Raw genomic sequence first — 15,250 nt, forward strand, 5'->3', positions numbered from 1 at the left:
CTGCTAAGTGAATCCTTTAAAACAACATACAAATGTGTTTGCTTAGGCATCAAGATGCCACTTCCAGGCTCAGAGTCAGAGATGATTTTCAGTGTTAATGCAATAAAAACAAAGTGCAGAAGCAGCATAGGGCCACATGATCTTCTCTAGCGGGCTCTAGGCCAGGCTTGGGCTAGAAAGCTCCCAGCTGCAGTGCACTTTGACAGGGCACAAGGGGATTAGAGCAAGCAGGGAATGAACTTCAACATACAGAGCATTCAAGAGCAATTCCCCTGAATCTGACAAATGAGCATTATTCCACTTCCTCCTAAGAGCAGAGCTTTTGCTGCCTAAAGGTCCATCACCTAAACATAAAAAAGCCCCCCCAAAACTAAAAAAATCTCAAACTTGCAGTTTCTGAAAGGAAGTCAGTCCTGAGTTTCCAAACCCAGATTAAGCCTCTCTGTTCTTTGAGAAGTGCCATTCATTCAGATGGCCTGATTAGACTGGTTCATAAAAGATTAGGGATAAATACAGGCACCAGACAAACATATGTAAGCTCAGCTGCAGGATCATTAGATAAGAAAAGAGGAACTGAAGGCTCAGAATTCCAGAACAGAGCTTCTAAAACCAGCATTTTGGGTGACTTTCAAGCAACCCCCAACCCATTGCTGATAGCATCTATGTTACTTTGCCAGTAAAAAGTGCCTTTAATAGTGCTAGGGCTACCAAACCTCTGTTATCACAGGACAGCCCTTAGGCAGAGAAAATTCCTGTGAATGTAAGAATGAATGTTTGCTCAACTGAGATTATCTAACTGGCATGTTGGCAGCATTTGACTGTGTTCCATCGGGATCTGATACAACAGGAATGTTATGAAGCTGAAAGGCTACGGAACTGAAAATATTTGTCAGGCTAGAGCCATCAGATGATTATAACACTTCACTGACAGTGTTACAGTACTATTATTTCAGATGGAGTTTTAGCCAAAGTTTCTTGTTTTCTGAACATAAGCTTATGGCACATTCAATCATGAAGAGACAAAAAAGCAAGAACACTAAACTAGCTTTGCTGTTACAGGTTTTTGCATTGCAAAATAAGACTAAAACTGTAGCCTGGAACAGTTAATACATTCATTTACTGTTAAGAAGAGGCCAACAGTCTTTCCTGTAGGTGAAAATGTTAACACATGAGTGGCTCCAATTAGAGTAGTGTTTTCTTCTAATAGAAGGTAGAACCTGGTATTTGCTATGACTTGTATTATAGAGTGCTGCAGTCTGCCAACTATAAGTTGCAGCTGGCAGGTTTTTTTATTAACTCTGCTTTTAATAAGGAGGATCCTAGAAAAAAAAATCATCTTTGCACAGAACTTTTTGAAACTGGACATTGAAATGTCAAAAAAAGAGATTCATTAATTTTTTTGCTACATGGTAAGAAGTGCTTGAGCACCTCCTAAAACCCAGATCCCAGCTGGTCATTGAAGAAAACAGCCAGTTCATTCCTAACTTCTGCAGGTTGAGACTTCAGAATGTGAATAAATCATTAACAGGCACTGCCCATGGCCTCCATGTATCTCTGGGCCAAAACATTGCTAATCATTAGTGTAAGTTTTCTCTGAAAATATCTGCTCTAATTCCCTTCCAGAAAAGGCTATTTTGGGAGCTATATAATTCACTTGCCTTCCAGGATTCTCTTCAAAGAAGCGCACTCCTATGCACAACTGGCATGAGTCTATACCCCTGGTACCAAAAACCAAATTAGATGCCTAAGCTACATGAAGAACAGCTGAATAGACCCAGTATTGTAGTGCTTGATGTAAAGACCTATTTTCCTGGCATTCTCTTCCTTTCATAAATGCTGACTCTCTAAACAACCATACAACCTTTTAGTTGGCTTTCTCTGAAAGGCAAAGGAGGAATTCTATGTTAGAAGATCTGGCTTTCAATTCCCAGATGAATACTGCTTTGAAAAAAAACTCGTGTAACTTGTCACATTATGCAAGACAAAAATAACAAAGGCTTCCATGGTCAGTTTAGTTTTATAAACTCCCCATGAGCCTGCCTCAGTGCTGGATCATAAAGGTGCACAGTGCAATTCCAAAGCTGAATAAAGAAGCTGCAGCCACGATTCTGTACTTGAAGAATTCGCATTAGGCAGAGCACCTGGAACTAAACTCGTCTATAGAATGCTGCTGCCATGGCAACCAAAGTACAAGAAAAACCATCAACTCTTGCTGTCACTGACTCACACTGGTACACAGGCTTCTCCATCACCCAGCACTGCAGACAAAAGATAGAATTCCTTGTGTTCCTTAATGCCAAGTATCAGTGATTAGGTAACACTTGGAGCAACCTAAATGCACTTAACTTAAATTCCCAACTGTCTGAGAATTAGTTAAGTACCTTCTTATTCCTCATGCTTGCAGATGCCTTCCCTCCCTTGGGGAGGCACTTAATCAACTACAAGTGGTTATAACCCCTTGCACTGAAGGCACAAGGATGTGAAGTAACATTCCGCTCTCCAGAAATGAGAAAGCATTGTTTTCCCAGCACACAGTGGTTGGATTCATAGGTTCTGAGCATCTCCTGACATTAAGCATTCCCAGTACCAACAGCATTGGGGATTATAATGATAGTGCAAGCACACGAAGGAACAGTGTCTTGGTTCCTTTCCGAGGGTGCTGCTATGCTTCACTTGCCAGCTTAAATCCATTTCAAGCCTGTCTTGTGCATTGGTACCTTGTAGCAATGTCATCATTTTCACCACTGTCGCCCCAGTATGTGTTGGGAAACCCATTCATCTTCATGTAATGTTCTGGAGTCAGAGCAGACACGCCCCCAAAAAAGGACTTGTATGGCAGACTAAAAGAGAAAACAAACAAGTAAACAAACACCACCCCCCCAAAAAACCCCAATCAACAAAACCCAAAGCATCACTATTGAAGGCTAATACCTGTCCTCCACAACTAACAGTGTGATCCAAGTCACACATACATTAATTGCATATTTGCAGACACTGTCATGACAATGCCAAACCCAGAACAGTAACCCCAGTGTAAGTCCCATGATGTTCCAAGTCCCCTCATTGATTCCCACCACCTTCCCCCAAAGTAAGCTGGTTTCAAAATTCATTTCTTGGATCAGTTTGAAGTACCTGTATCCTACAACATCATGTTCCACGTGACCCAATACTCCAACCTGATACTTTTTTTCCTGAAGGAAAGTCAAAGAGAAACCTGCCAGTCATTTGCCAAGCTGAGCTAACTGTGGAACAGGGAACTACAAGCAAGGAAACATTCAAGATTGCATGCTTGGGTCAAGAATATCCTTTTCTAGGGAAGTCACTACTGCACAACTAATACACAGAAAACCTCATAAAGGTTGTGTCTTTCACTGTTCCCACCCATACTTCCTAAGAGAAAGTGAATCAATTGGAATATATCCACAGGAAGCAAATGGAGGCACTTACGTGTACTGAAATTTATCCATGGCACTGGCCATGTGCTTGGGATAGTATTCATCACAAATGTAGAGGTTATAATCATTCTCAGGGACCAGGTCAACATCATGCAGGACAAGGCAGTCCCACTCTTCATCCTTCATGGCTTCCCGGACACCAACATTAAGCAGCTTTGCTCGGTTAAATGAACCAGTCCCTACCTGGAAAAGAAAACCTACATTTCTTCATCAAAACAACAAAGATAATAACTCAGTTAAAATCTGTTTTAGTCAAAAAGCCTTATTCAATTGAATGATTTATTACTGGCTGCAAATTCCATGCTCCCAGCTTTGAAAATGTCACACATCCTCTTCACCACACACTCAAAATTGTCAGCTTTGCTGTGTCAGGGGCTGTGCACTGTTGGCACTTGAAGAAGGCTGACTTTCAAGACACCCATAAGCCAATCCTCAGGTGTAATCTGCACAGCAACACTTTTGCCCTGACTGCTGTTTATTAAGGCTTACAAATGAGAAAAACAGATCTTGGTCAAACAAAAAAGCGTCTTTGGCCTCCCAATCAACTGTTGGTTTTAACTGATGAATCCAAAACTTGCTCCCTTGCCACTGATCTTTTGCAACACCACCCCACTTCAGGTACAAAAGGCTGTTTCACCTGCACGGACTGCGCCACAGCAGGGTCAAGCCACATGTTTGTACTTGATACAGACTAAAAATATCCAACTTCACTTCAGCATTTAGTCTCCACGCTGACAAGCTACAGACAAACCACACGAATCTCTCAAGAAGAGGAAAATAAAAGTTACCACTGTCTTGGGTTACAAAAGGAAAGTGCTAATGTGGGGTGTAACCAAACTCTGTATTCTACTTTCCTCTACATCATTTTCTCACAAACTGTTAACGATGGGTCGTTCGCAGTAGCTGCCCAGTGCACACGCCACCCCTCAGGCTACGAGCTGGGTGTTAAATGAGATAGGAAAAAAGAAGCAACCCTGCGAGGCACGAGAGCCTTTCTTTTTCTTCAGCTGCGGTAACTCCCTCCGGTGAAGCAGCAGTCCCATTCATCCTGAAGGGGTTGTCTCTGCTAAGTGGCCATCATGAACTCAATGGCACCAGCAGAACAGACAGCAGCATCGACCATCAAGACTGAAAAATATTCTATCACTCATAGGACTGCACCACTTCACTGTGAAACTCCCCGCCCTGGGGGAGGTACCACCAGAACCTGACCGCATATAATCTCGATTTGGGGACTTGGGACACCACCACCACCACTTGAGGGACCCAGATGAGGACCAGACCTTCCACAGGATCACTGTTTTCGACACTGCACCCATCACTTAATCAGACTGTGACCACCACCGTGACCAACGGGGGACAGGCTGTACTCTGTCAGCTTAAGCCAGTGTTTCTGTTTTTTGGCATTTATTGTAATCTTTCTATTATATTGTCACTCTGACCTGAAATCTTTCTCAAGGTGGTTGTGTGGGGATTAATTTCTCCTGTTGGTTTACTTTCAAACCAGCACAAACACTTAGTGACAAGTTCATACCCCCAGGGAAAAAAAACTACAACAGCACCAATTAATAGCAGAACGATGATCTTGACAAGTGGTATGGTATTTCAATCATTAACAGCCATGGAGATGGGACAGCACATATCTGACCTCCTCTCAGCCCATGCATAAAACAGTATTTCCACATCAGAAGAGTCACATTTTTTGTTCAGAGCCTAACCCTTAAGTGGTGTAGCTGAGCTTCCCAGCAGGCACATGTGACTTAGATTGATTTACCTGCTGAATCAGGTAGATAGTGTAGCTGAGCTGCTGGCGCTGCAGGAAAGGATGGATATAGTAGAGAAGATGGCGCAGGTACTTCTCCTGGTTCCTGTAGGCCACAAGGATGGCGGATTTGTAGCGTGGAAAGCAGTGAGGTGGCCTGTAGTGGCCACCAGGCTGAACAAAAGGATTTCTCTTCATGATCACCCTTTCACTAGGAAGCACCCTGAAGGTGATGGTTAATGGACCAACTGTAAGGAGACACAGAAAACGGAACATCAGTGATGTTCCTCCACCTTTATTCAGACCTCCCAGATTAGCTACCCACATTCAGTCCTTCAAACAGCAGCCCCGCCAGAAAACAGCTAACAGTGCCCACACAGATGTGCCTCAGTGACAAATTTCACCGCTGCCTGCTGGCCACCTCCCCCGGCTCCGCACCGAGTGGTGCCAGGCTCAGCACCAGCAGGACATGCTACCTGCCAGGCATCCCGAGTCCTGGCACAGCCAGCAAGTCTCACTGGGCTGCTGCACAGCTGCTTTTCCCTGGGATTGGCTGCCTACTATAGTCTTGTGTTGCTTAGATGAGATCCTTGAATAAATGTATTCACTGAAAGAAATAGCGTTGAAAATTATTCAAGATGAACAGACACATCTGCTTTTGCTACCCATTTGGAAAATTTCTCTTAGCCTCTTTCAGAAGAGATTCAAGGACAAAGATGTACAAGTGGATACTCAGCAGGTCAGGGGAGAAACAGTTTAAAGCCTGGATGAATACAAATGCTTTAGGAAATGTCAGCTTTACCTTTAAAAGCATTTCAAGTTCAATTTGATGTTATAATCACATGCCACAATGGCTGTATTTGCTATGTTATTTCATTTTATACACTGCGACAAGCAGGCAGTACTTCAAAATGCTGGGAGAAGCAGATGACAGAACTGAGAAAGAAGAAAGATGCATTTTCAGGAACAGGCACAGGGTAGCAAAAGAAATGATATATGGTTGTTCATCTACTCAGCACTTCATTTTTAAATACAAAATATACTGGATATGTTCAAGAATTTTTACCTAATTAAAATAAATCTGCATTTTCACATGAATTCTTCCATTCTTCAGATGGAAAAATACTGACAAGTCACGAGTGAAAAAGAGTCAGTATTAACTGTCAGTTACCATTTTAACACAAATTTCATTGCTACAATATGAATAAACAAATTCTACAATTATTTAAATGCCTGTCCTCCTGGGTAGTGAGAAAAGCTTCCAGAAGTAGCAGAAGACTTGTATTTATATACAAATCAGTGTGTCTTAATGGTTTCCTACAACTCGGAACTTTTAAGAAAATAAAGCACAGATGCAGAACAAGATTAACATCCACTGCTTAAATGAACTAGGGAAAAACTTTCACCTAAATCATAATTAGAAGCTGACAATTTCAAATGACAGTTCTATTCAAAAATTCTTTGCAGGCCATGCTGCCAAAGGCAGAATGTTCTTTTGCATCAGAAGTCTTTAGGGCAAGTTTGTTGTTGTTTTTTTATATAGCTATAAACAAGACTTTCCTTTCTTTCCAAGCTGATAATTAATGCTATGGCTGTCCTAAATCAGGTTTTCAGTATCTTGTAAGTCAGACTCCCTCTTAAACCACTGAAATAAATTATTCTCTCAAAACCTTCTGACAATGAAGCCTGAGAGAGAGCAAATATTTAGGCCTGGTGTTTAGAAGCTTTTATTTGAGCAGGAAAAGGTACAGCTGTGTTCTAAGACTAAATGAGCAGGTGAGTCCAGAATATGCTTCTTCCAGCCCATCCTATATTCAAGCCTCTGCTACAGTTCTAACAAAAACAAACAAACAAAAAAATGAGCCTGCCCGCACCCATATCCTGTTTAACTGACACACAAGGAAGCAACATCTCTCCCCTGGTTTTAGAGGTTTGGTTTTTTTGGGGGGTTTGGTTGGTTGGCTTTGGGTTGGTTGGGGGTTTTTTAGAGCAGTAACAGGGCTTAAGGACTAAATTTGCCATAAAATTCAAAGTGTCCATTCAGAACTGGGGAACATTTTTCTACCATGAGGAAGTTGTTACACCTCACATTTCTAATGGGCAAACCTATACTTCGTAAGTGTCTCCTTCTCTTCCCCAAGGAACACACAAATGGCATTTCCTGAAGGTCAGTCTGAAGAGCCACTGATACCATTTCTCATGCTGTCAAAAATGTCTGGTCTGAATCCCACTGCATGGGTTTTGTTGGTTTCTGTTTGTTCGTTTTTAAAAAGAAAGCCTGACTTTTGCTTGTCAGCAAGATTTTGCAAGAGCTGACTCTTAAATTCACGTTTCAGTCCTTCTCCAACTATTTAAAATACAGAAGAATTTGATTTTCACTGCATTACCTGCAGCAGGAAAGCAGAGTACATTGCCATGTATTTGTACCTGAAACAGAAGGGTAGTTCTTCAGAGAATCATTCTGTGGGCTATGAATCTAGGTCACACTTACAGTGAAGATTTCATGGTGTTATTTCCTACTTCCATGCACACAGTTTCTTTTCCCACCTTTTAGACCCCCATGTTTCAGTTGCTGTTTAGATTTAGGGACTCATTGATTATCAGATCTTTCAACTAAAGCACTATTAACCACTGATTTGATGACAACTGGAGCTTGCTAAAGAAGTATTATATTCAGAGATTTCAACTATAGATCATTGCTCTAAGGAAAAAATAAGAAAGGGAATTAATCCCTTTTATTCTCCCACAAAGGCAGGGTTTTGTTTTCTATAAAACACGTGGGACTCTGTATTGCAGAGCAGGATTCTGCAGCAATAATCCTTAAATTCCAGAAAAAATAAGATTTTCCTTTGAACGTAAGAATATGAGTAAGACAATGTGAATAGCTTCACTCCTGTTCTCTCCTTCCATAACCAAGCATACCATTCAGGAGTGTAACATTTGCATTTTCCAGGTTTTTCAAGATATCATGTTCTCCCATGCTGCTTGGCTCCATACCTCAAACAAATCAGCTCAGAAACTCAATCTAGAATATGCCAAGGGAAGAAAAAAAACCCCAAATCAGTGTGACTTATATCCCCAAAACCTCTGGCTGCCCTATACTCCTTGGCTACAAGCTACGTTCTGCCTCTCATGTCTCCCTGCTGTCCAGCTAACAAAAGGCTAATGCAATCTAATCCAATTAAATCCCAAATGTGAACAGAGCAGTTGAAAGCTGGAGACCAAAGAGGGATAAACAAAACTGCCAAAGTGCAGCTTTGGGAAAGGAAGAAAAACCCATCTTAGCCATACCAGGAAGCACAGGATCCCTGTTGAGGCAGGGTACAGGATCAGCATCCTGAAGTGTCCAAGCAATTTTTCCATGGCCTGGTTCCTAAGATGTTTCTGTGCTGTACCATCACACGGAGGGTGTTTAATGAATATGAAACTTCAGTGTGTAGAGTTAGGCCTCACAATTCCCTGTCTGTGTTGTCAGCTGGTGCCAGTGACAGCACACTCCCTGTTTGCTTTACTTTCCAGGCAGCATACTTGCCTGTCAGGTGATCTATTGACTTTGACCATATCTATCCCACCTTATGAAAGTAACTCCAGGACTTCTGAACTCCTTTCTATACATTTAGAGTTTGCAGCTATAATTACAGAGTCCAATCAGAACAATCAGAACCTACACAAGATGAGCAAACAGGAACAGTAGCATGGGTGAATGCTGCACTCAGATAGTGCAGCACCACACACTACATTAACAGAGTCATAGTTGTATAATTCTATCACTGCTTGGGAAAAAAAAATTAAAAATCAGACCAACAGCTTTCACTTAAGCGTCAGTTTCTAATGATAGAATACAAGGCTGCTGCAATGGCACCTGAAAATAAATCTCAGCATTAGCACTGTCACCTTTTTATTTCTCCTTAAATCCAAGAGAAGAAACACTGGCAGCATTAAAAAATGTAGCAGGAGCTACTTAATACAACAGATGGTCCTGCTCATGAACAGGTTATGACAGATGGGACTGAAAGGCAGTAACTGCTATAAGAAGGGCTTGGAAAAAAATCCTTCCATAGCACGAGTGAATTATAAACAGCAGAGTTACAGACAGAACTTTCAACTATTAAAGTCCTCGCGGGCCAAACCAATTTGTTCAGCACATACCATGCAGGAAGGAAGGTACTCCTTTAAACCAAAACAGAAATAATAAAAAAAAGCCAAGTCTTCTAGCATCGAAAAGAGCATTCCTTGTGAGAGGAAAAGATGAACTGAAACAAGACATCCTGCATGCAATGTGAGAAAATCAGATTTCTAATTTAAAAGCTACTTTGTTCTGTTTAAAGAAGTACAACCCTGGCATATAAACACTTTGCTTTTCCTAAAAAGAAAGGAGGAAGAAACCAGTTAGTTGTGTAGAAACTTTAACCTTTGAGGGAACTCAAGTAATTTATTCACAGTATTAGTGAAGACACTGAACACCTGCAATGCTTTTCAAGTTGGTGACAAAACGTTCACTGGACACCACTAGGAGTTAAAAAAGTACCACTAGTCAGCAGGAGTCTAGTTCCTCTAAGGCAGAGATTTAGCAATTACACTTTAATTCTTACTCCACAGCCCTGGAAGAATCAAGTTGCTGCAGATTCAGGAGACAGGAAATAGACAGATGAGCTGCAAGCTGATTTACATTCAAACAGTTATCAAAATGATCTACTACATATATAAATGGAAAAAGTGCTGCACTTCATAAAAGCCCTGATGCAGAAACCATTTAAGCCATTTGGCCTCCTTCCAGTTACTTTAACACGCTTTAGAGTGGGCACAGTGACTTATTATCAGCTCTGAACTGGAGGCTGAGTCCTCAAGAATTGATTTCAAATCTCATTTAATAGAGTTGATGAAATTAATATTAAAAGGCATTGCTCTCTCCAGTATAATGCTTCCAAGAAACAACCGTCTCATGAGAGACGATGGCAACAACTATTCAAGACATTTATAAAGTATTTATATCTCAATTCATATGTGCCCATCACATACAAAACAAAGGACAACTCCCTCACAAAATAGCACATTTCTCAGTTAAAAAAAAAAGCAAAACATCCAGAAGAGGTTGGCATGCAGTGATACAAGAAGTAGTAATTTACTTCCTACACTGAAAGGGAAATATCAGAGTGTAAAAGCTAAGTTGTAGCAGTGTCATGGGTTCTTTTAAGTTTTATGCCTACTTTGCTTTCTCCTAATTCTTATCTCACAGAAGGTAAACAAGTAAGTAATGAGTATTTTGAACCAAACCACTACAAGCAGACACCTAATTTTCCTTAAGCTGAATCTGTATCAGTGCTCCAAATTAACTTGTGCTTCACCTCAACAAGGGTTCATATGCTCAACTCAGTATTTTCATACAGCAAAGCTTCCACAAATACTTTGCCTCATGGTTGGATTTTTTTTCTCCCAGCCAACTTACTGTTTGTTTCTGTCTATGACTAACATTCCATTTTAGCTCCAAAGTACCACCTGCAGGACAATCCCCTCTTCTCAGCACTCCCGGTGACAGGGAGAAGAAGAGTGCTTAAAAATATTTCACAGCTCTAAGAGCACAGATTAGTGTAATTTTACTCTGCATCTGCCTCCTCCATATACGTCACTGCTTTTGCTTATCTGATGGTTTGCAGGCAAGCTGCAGCATTGTTTGGTTCTTTTCTTTGACACTAAAGCTGTCTCATTTGACTCTTTAGGACAGAGGATTTTCATCAGTAGTGGAGACAAATAAGGTGCAGTCACGTTTCTGCTGTGCTTTTTCAAATAAAAGAACTCAGCCTGAAACAAGGAATTGTAGCTTCCCAGAACTGATGGGCTACAGTGCACTGAGGCCGTGACACCTTGCACCTGTGCAAAAAGGCTCTGTGCTATCAGGACTTCAGGATTTAGTAGAGCCATTTCTGAGGGAAATGCTGAAACATACACCCAGAGTTATCCTACAGTTTCATCACACATACTGCGTGTATGTAATTCAATTGCAAGCAACAGGGGAAAAAGGAAACACCTCAAAAGAACAAGCATCGTTACAAAGACTGCAGTCTAAGCAGGCTCATCCACAGGGTCCCAGCAGAGTTCTCTAACCTAAGTAAGCAACTTGACACAAGAGCACTGGCTTCCCACAGAACTTCCACGTGAACCAAGGTCAACCACTTGCTCTGAACGGGCTCCATGTGTTCCCAGAACAGCAGGGCCACTGCTGAACAGCGGTCCAAGGCTAGGCGTATACAACACTTAGACATGCAGAAACCTATGCAGTATGGAAAAACCTGACAAGAGCAACTTGCTACAGAGCATTCTAAGAAGGTGATGGCCCCAAACCAGCTGAAAGTGCATGCTGACGGCACTTAATCCATTCATGGCTGGCTGAGTCGAAGGGATTCACTATTGCCTGAGCTTCACCACCAACACACTTGCTTTATAGGTTTGACTTTGTACTGACTTAAAATTTCTCAACTGTTTTAGTAGTGCAACAGCTGGATGAATGCTGCTTCTAAGATGGGCTCTGGTTTGGTCCTACTGTAAATATAAATTAACCTGTGACCAGATTTTCAGTCTAATGGAGTAGTTTCTAAGTCTAAAGGATGTGTAACAATCATAGGCCAAAGGATTACAATGAAGAACAAGGTGCCAAGATACATCCTCATATAAATGATATTTCAAGTCAACTTAATCAATTTATATTGAACTACAGGCTTGATATAAGGCTCAGAGGTCATTGTTATGCAGTTACTGAATTGTTGGGACATTTTACACAGGACTGCCAAGAAAAAAAAAGTATTACTAACTTGATATTATCACCGTGCACTGTTTTCACTCTTGCTCTACAATCTTGACATCTATGTAACCAAACTCTTAATACTGGAAATTTTTAGGGCAGCAAAATACTTTTCCTCACATAACCAATAAAAACAAGTTAGTTAACACGAGAAAATTTTATCAGTGCAAGTATATCAGCACACCTGTTTCAAAGTGGAAAAGTTTGAAGAAGATACAACTTACATTTATGACACGTTCAGGGTTATGACACACCAAAGAGGTTCTTTCACACCACGTTTCCATAGTGTTTGAATGGTTCATACCTACCCAGGACTGGGGACTGCGCTGAGCAGTACGGCATCGTGTCCTCACTGGGAGCCCGCGTAAACAAGCTGAGATTTGTGTACACATCATGGGGCTTCGAGTAATCCGCCCCCTGAGGCGACTCTAAAAACCCGCGAAACACATTCGAAGGTCCACCTCGGTAGAGGATCAGGATAAATATTGCTTGGAAGACAAACACAAACAGCAGAAAACAATGATTTTCCACACGGGAGAGGATCATAGTGTTTAGCCCATGCTCCGGGATCAGGGCGGTGAGGAGCTGAACTGCCTTCCACGGGCTGCCGTTCCACGTTCTGGGCTACATCGCTGTGCAGACCTTCTCCTTCTCTCCTTCTCCTCCAACTTTCTGAGGCGGCAGCGTGCTCCCCTCGCTGGGCTTCATCAGGACGCCGAGAGCCAGACCTCCCCTTCCCGGTGCGAGCTGTGCCGAGCGGGCTGGAGGAGGAAACAAGATGTGCGAGGCCACCCCGCTCAGCGCCCCGGGGCAGCGGCACGGGCTCGCTGTGGCACAGGCGCAGCACCCGCCCACCCCCGCCCGCCTTCCGGCGAGACTACAGCTCCCAGAATGCAGAGCGGGGCAGGGCGGGCCCCGGCCGGGCTGTGGTGCCGCGCAGCATGCTGGGAGGTGTAGTCCTCGCCCCCTCTTTCGGCGGCAACCGCTGTGGGCGAGGAGGTGGAGGGATAGGGGCGGCTGCTGGGCTGCACCCCGTGTCGTATCCTCGGTCAACACCCGACTGCTGTCCCCACTTTAAACTGGTTATTAAACTGGTCAGGGAGAGATGAATGGAAATTTAGACATTGGAATGCGCTGCTCAGGGAGGTGGTGGAGTCTCCATCCCTGGAGGTGTGTGAGGAAGGACTGGACGTGGCACTCAGTGCCATGGTCTAGTTGCCATTGTGGTGTTCGGTCATAAGTTGGACTCGATAATCTCAGAGGTCTCTTCCAACCTGATTGATTCTGTGATTCTTTGGAATGGATGCACCTCAGCCAGTGCCTAAAGGGACCACAGGAGCATGGCCACTGTGAGAGCCCTCCTGCCATGGCCATGCTGCCCCTAAAAATTCCAGCTTTTATGCCCCTCTCTTCTCTGGCTGATTTTGTAAAGAGATGGGGCTTAGATTGTGCTGTCAGTCGTCTGCCTGTTCTCATGTGCCTGCTTTTGCTTAAATGCAGCAGAGGAAAAGACATTTTACGGATATTAAATTGCTACATGACCTCAAAGCAGAGTTGTTGTCGGCTGCGTTTGCACTGGGGAGTTAAAAGGAAATCTGTACCTGTGAGAGGGAACAGGTTCCCTGAGCCCAGCATCCCGCTCGCTCCAAGGCATAGCTGCTGGCTGGGCGGGCAGCCCGTGTGTGCTGGCCCAGACCAGGCACAGCACTGAGCACCAGGACAGGCTGCCCCGACCGACTGCGGGGCTCTTTCCCCGGAGATGAACACAGTCCTGAGCAATGTGCTCTAGGGGACCCTGCTTGAGCGGGAGGGTTGGACCAGATGATCACCAGTGGCCCCTTCTAGTCTTACCTGTTCTGTGATTCGTGAGGCTTGTGCTGCTGTTTGCCTTCCAAATGGTGTGGCATGGGAAGAAGATGGGGGGACAGAGTGATATCACTTCTGTGAGAAGTTGGGAATACTCTTGCTTCAGAGTTGGACTGAGATGTATGGGACACATCTATGGGAAACTTGATCTCAGTCATTCTCCTGCACAGAACAACCCATTATTCAATTTAAGTGGATTGGTTAAGGCCTGGATGCAAATTGTCATCATTTCACATTTGATTTTAACTTAATTGGGTTTTTAAATAAAAAATGTAGAGAACATTTCTTTTCCCTGGGCAAAGTCTTGCTTTACTGAAACCCACCCAATGCTGCTGCTGCAAAGGTTGTTTTTTTTATACACCACAATGAGTCTCTACTGTTGACATTCTCCTTGTGCCATTCCCTCTACAATCATGGCAAACCCACCCTGCCTGTCTTCCCCTCCATAAAACAAAGCAACACTCAGTGTTCTGCTGATAGCTCCAGCAAGTACAATGCCAAGGACAGGAAAGAATTAATCTCTGCATCAGCTATGAAACAAAGAAGGGAACCAAGATTTTCATGGTATGATCTGGGGTTGCAGACAGCAATTGTTTTAGGGCCAGTAGTGCTTTATGTTTTGCTTGCAATCCTTCCTTGGATCACAGTAGGAAATCTCAATGTAGGAACAATTTGGACAAAGCATGTCTGCCTCCATCTGTCTTGGAGAAGTTTGAAGCTGGACCCACTAGAGCTGTCCCTCATCAGTGGCTCTGCTAACTTCCTTGCAGTCAGGGCTTAGTTGTAAAAATTGCTACCCTGTGCCAGTTCTTGGGCAGAAGAAGCAGGTCAGATGGAAAGGCAACAGCCTACCCCAATGTGTATTTTCACCTGTGTGTATATTTGTTCTCCTGACTGGAAAACTAAATACGGCTAGGCAGATCAGCTGTCTGCAGAGGAGCCAGCCAGCACGTGTTTCTGTGCAGGCTCAGAGAGCTGAATCTCCAGAAATGTCTCCCTCAGGAGCCTTCCAAACCAACTGCAGTTCCTCTCCTTCCCCTTCAACCATCAGCACTGAAATGAGTGGATTATAAACCCACCTTGAGCCTTCTCCTCAACACAAAGCAAGCAAGTTGGGACCAGAGAGCAAAGTAGGGGTCAGAACTTCATGGTGCCAGCAGGTCTGAGCCTTTTCAAGGTCACAGTGCTCCTGTTTTAAACAGAGCTGTGGAAACTAGGGTGTGTTTTGAATTAAAAATGAATTGGATTGCTTAAATGCAAAAAAAATAATGTAACTGTCTCCACTGAAGCATGGAAGGGAGGTGGCAGGCATTTTAGCAACCTCTGTGCAGAGATTTATTGAGGGCAGTGATGGAGGAAAACAATGTGAGA

The 15,250-nt window shown here is 43.2% G+C and overlaps 1 protein-coding gene across 1 annotated transcript in view; it reads right to left on the bottom strand.

Moving 5' to 3' along the window:
- The window catches only part of LOC103613892 (beta-1,4-galactosyltransferase 3-like), a 14,579-nt gene extending 1,690 nt beyond the window's left edge, over window positions 1-12,889 (bottom strand). The window contains exons 1-5 of the mRNA XM_008631749.2: window positions 12,322-12,889; window positions 5,230-5,465; window positions 3,448-3,638; window positions 2,718-2,840; window positions 4-14 (exon numbers count right to left, since the gene is read on the bottom strand). Of these exons, the coding sequence (XP_008629971.1) occupies window positions 4-14; window positions 2,718-2,840; window positions 3,448-3,638; window positions 5,230-5,465; window positions 12,322-12,559 (799 nt within the window). The 5' untranslated portion in view covers window positions 12,560-12,889. The remainder of the gene's footprint in view (window positions 1-3; window positions 15-2,717; window positions 2,841-3,447; window positions 3,639-5,229; window positions 5,466-12,321) is intronic.
- Between the last annotated feature and the right edge of the window lie 2,361 nt (window positions 12,890-15,250).

This window comes from Corvus brachyrhynchos, unplaced genomic scaffold (genome assembly GCF_000691975.1).
Source record: "Corvus brachyrhynchos isolate BGI_N302 unplaced genomic scaffold, ASM69197v1 scaffold3, whole genome shotgun sequence".
Classification (NCBI taxonomy): Eukaryota; Metazoa; Chordata; class Aves; order Passeriformes; family Corvidae; genus Corvus; species Corvus brachyrhynchos.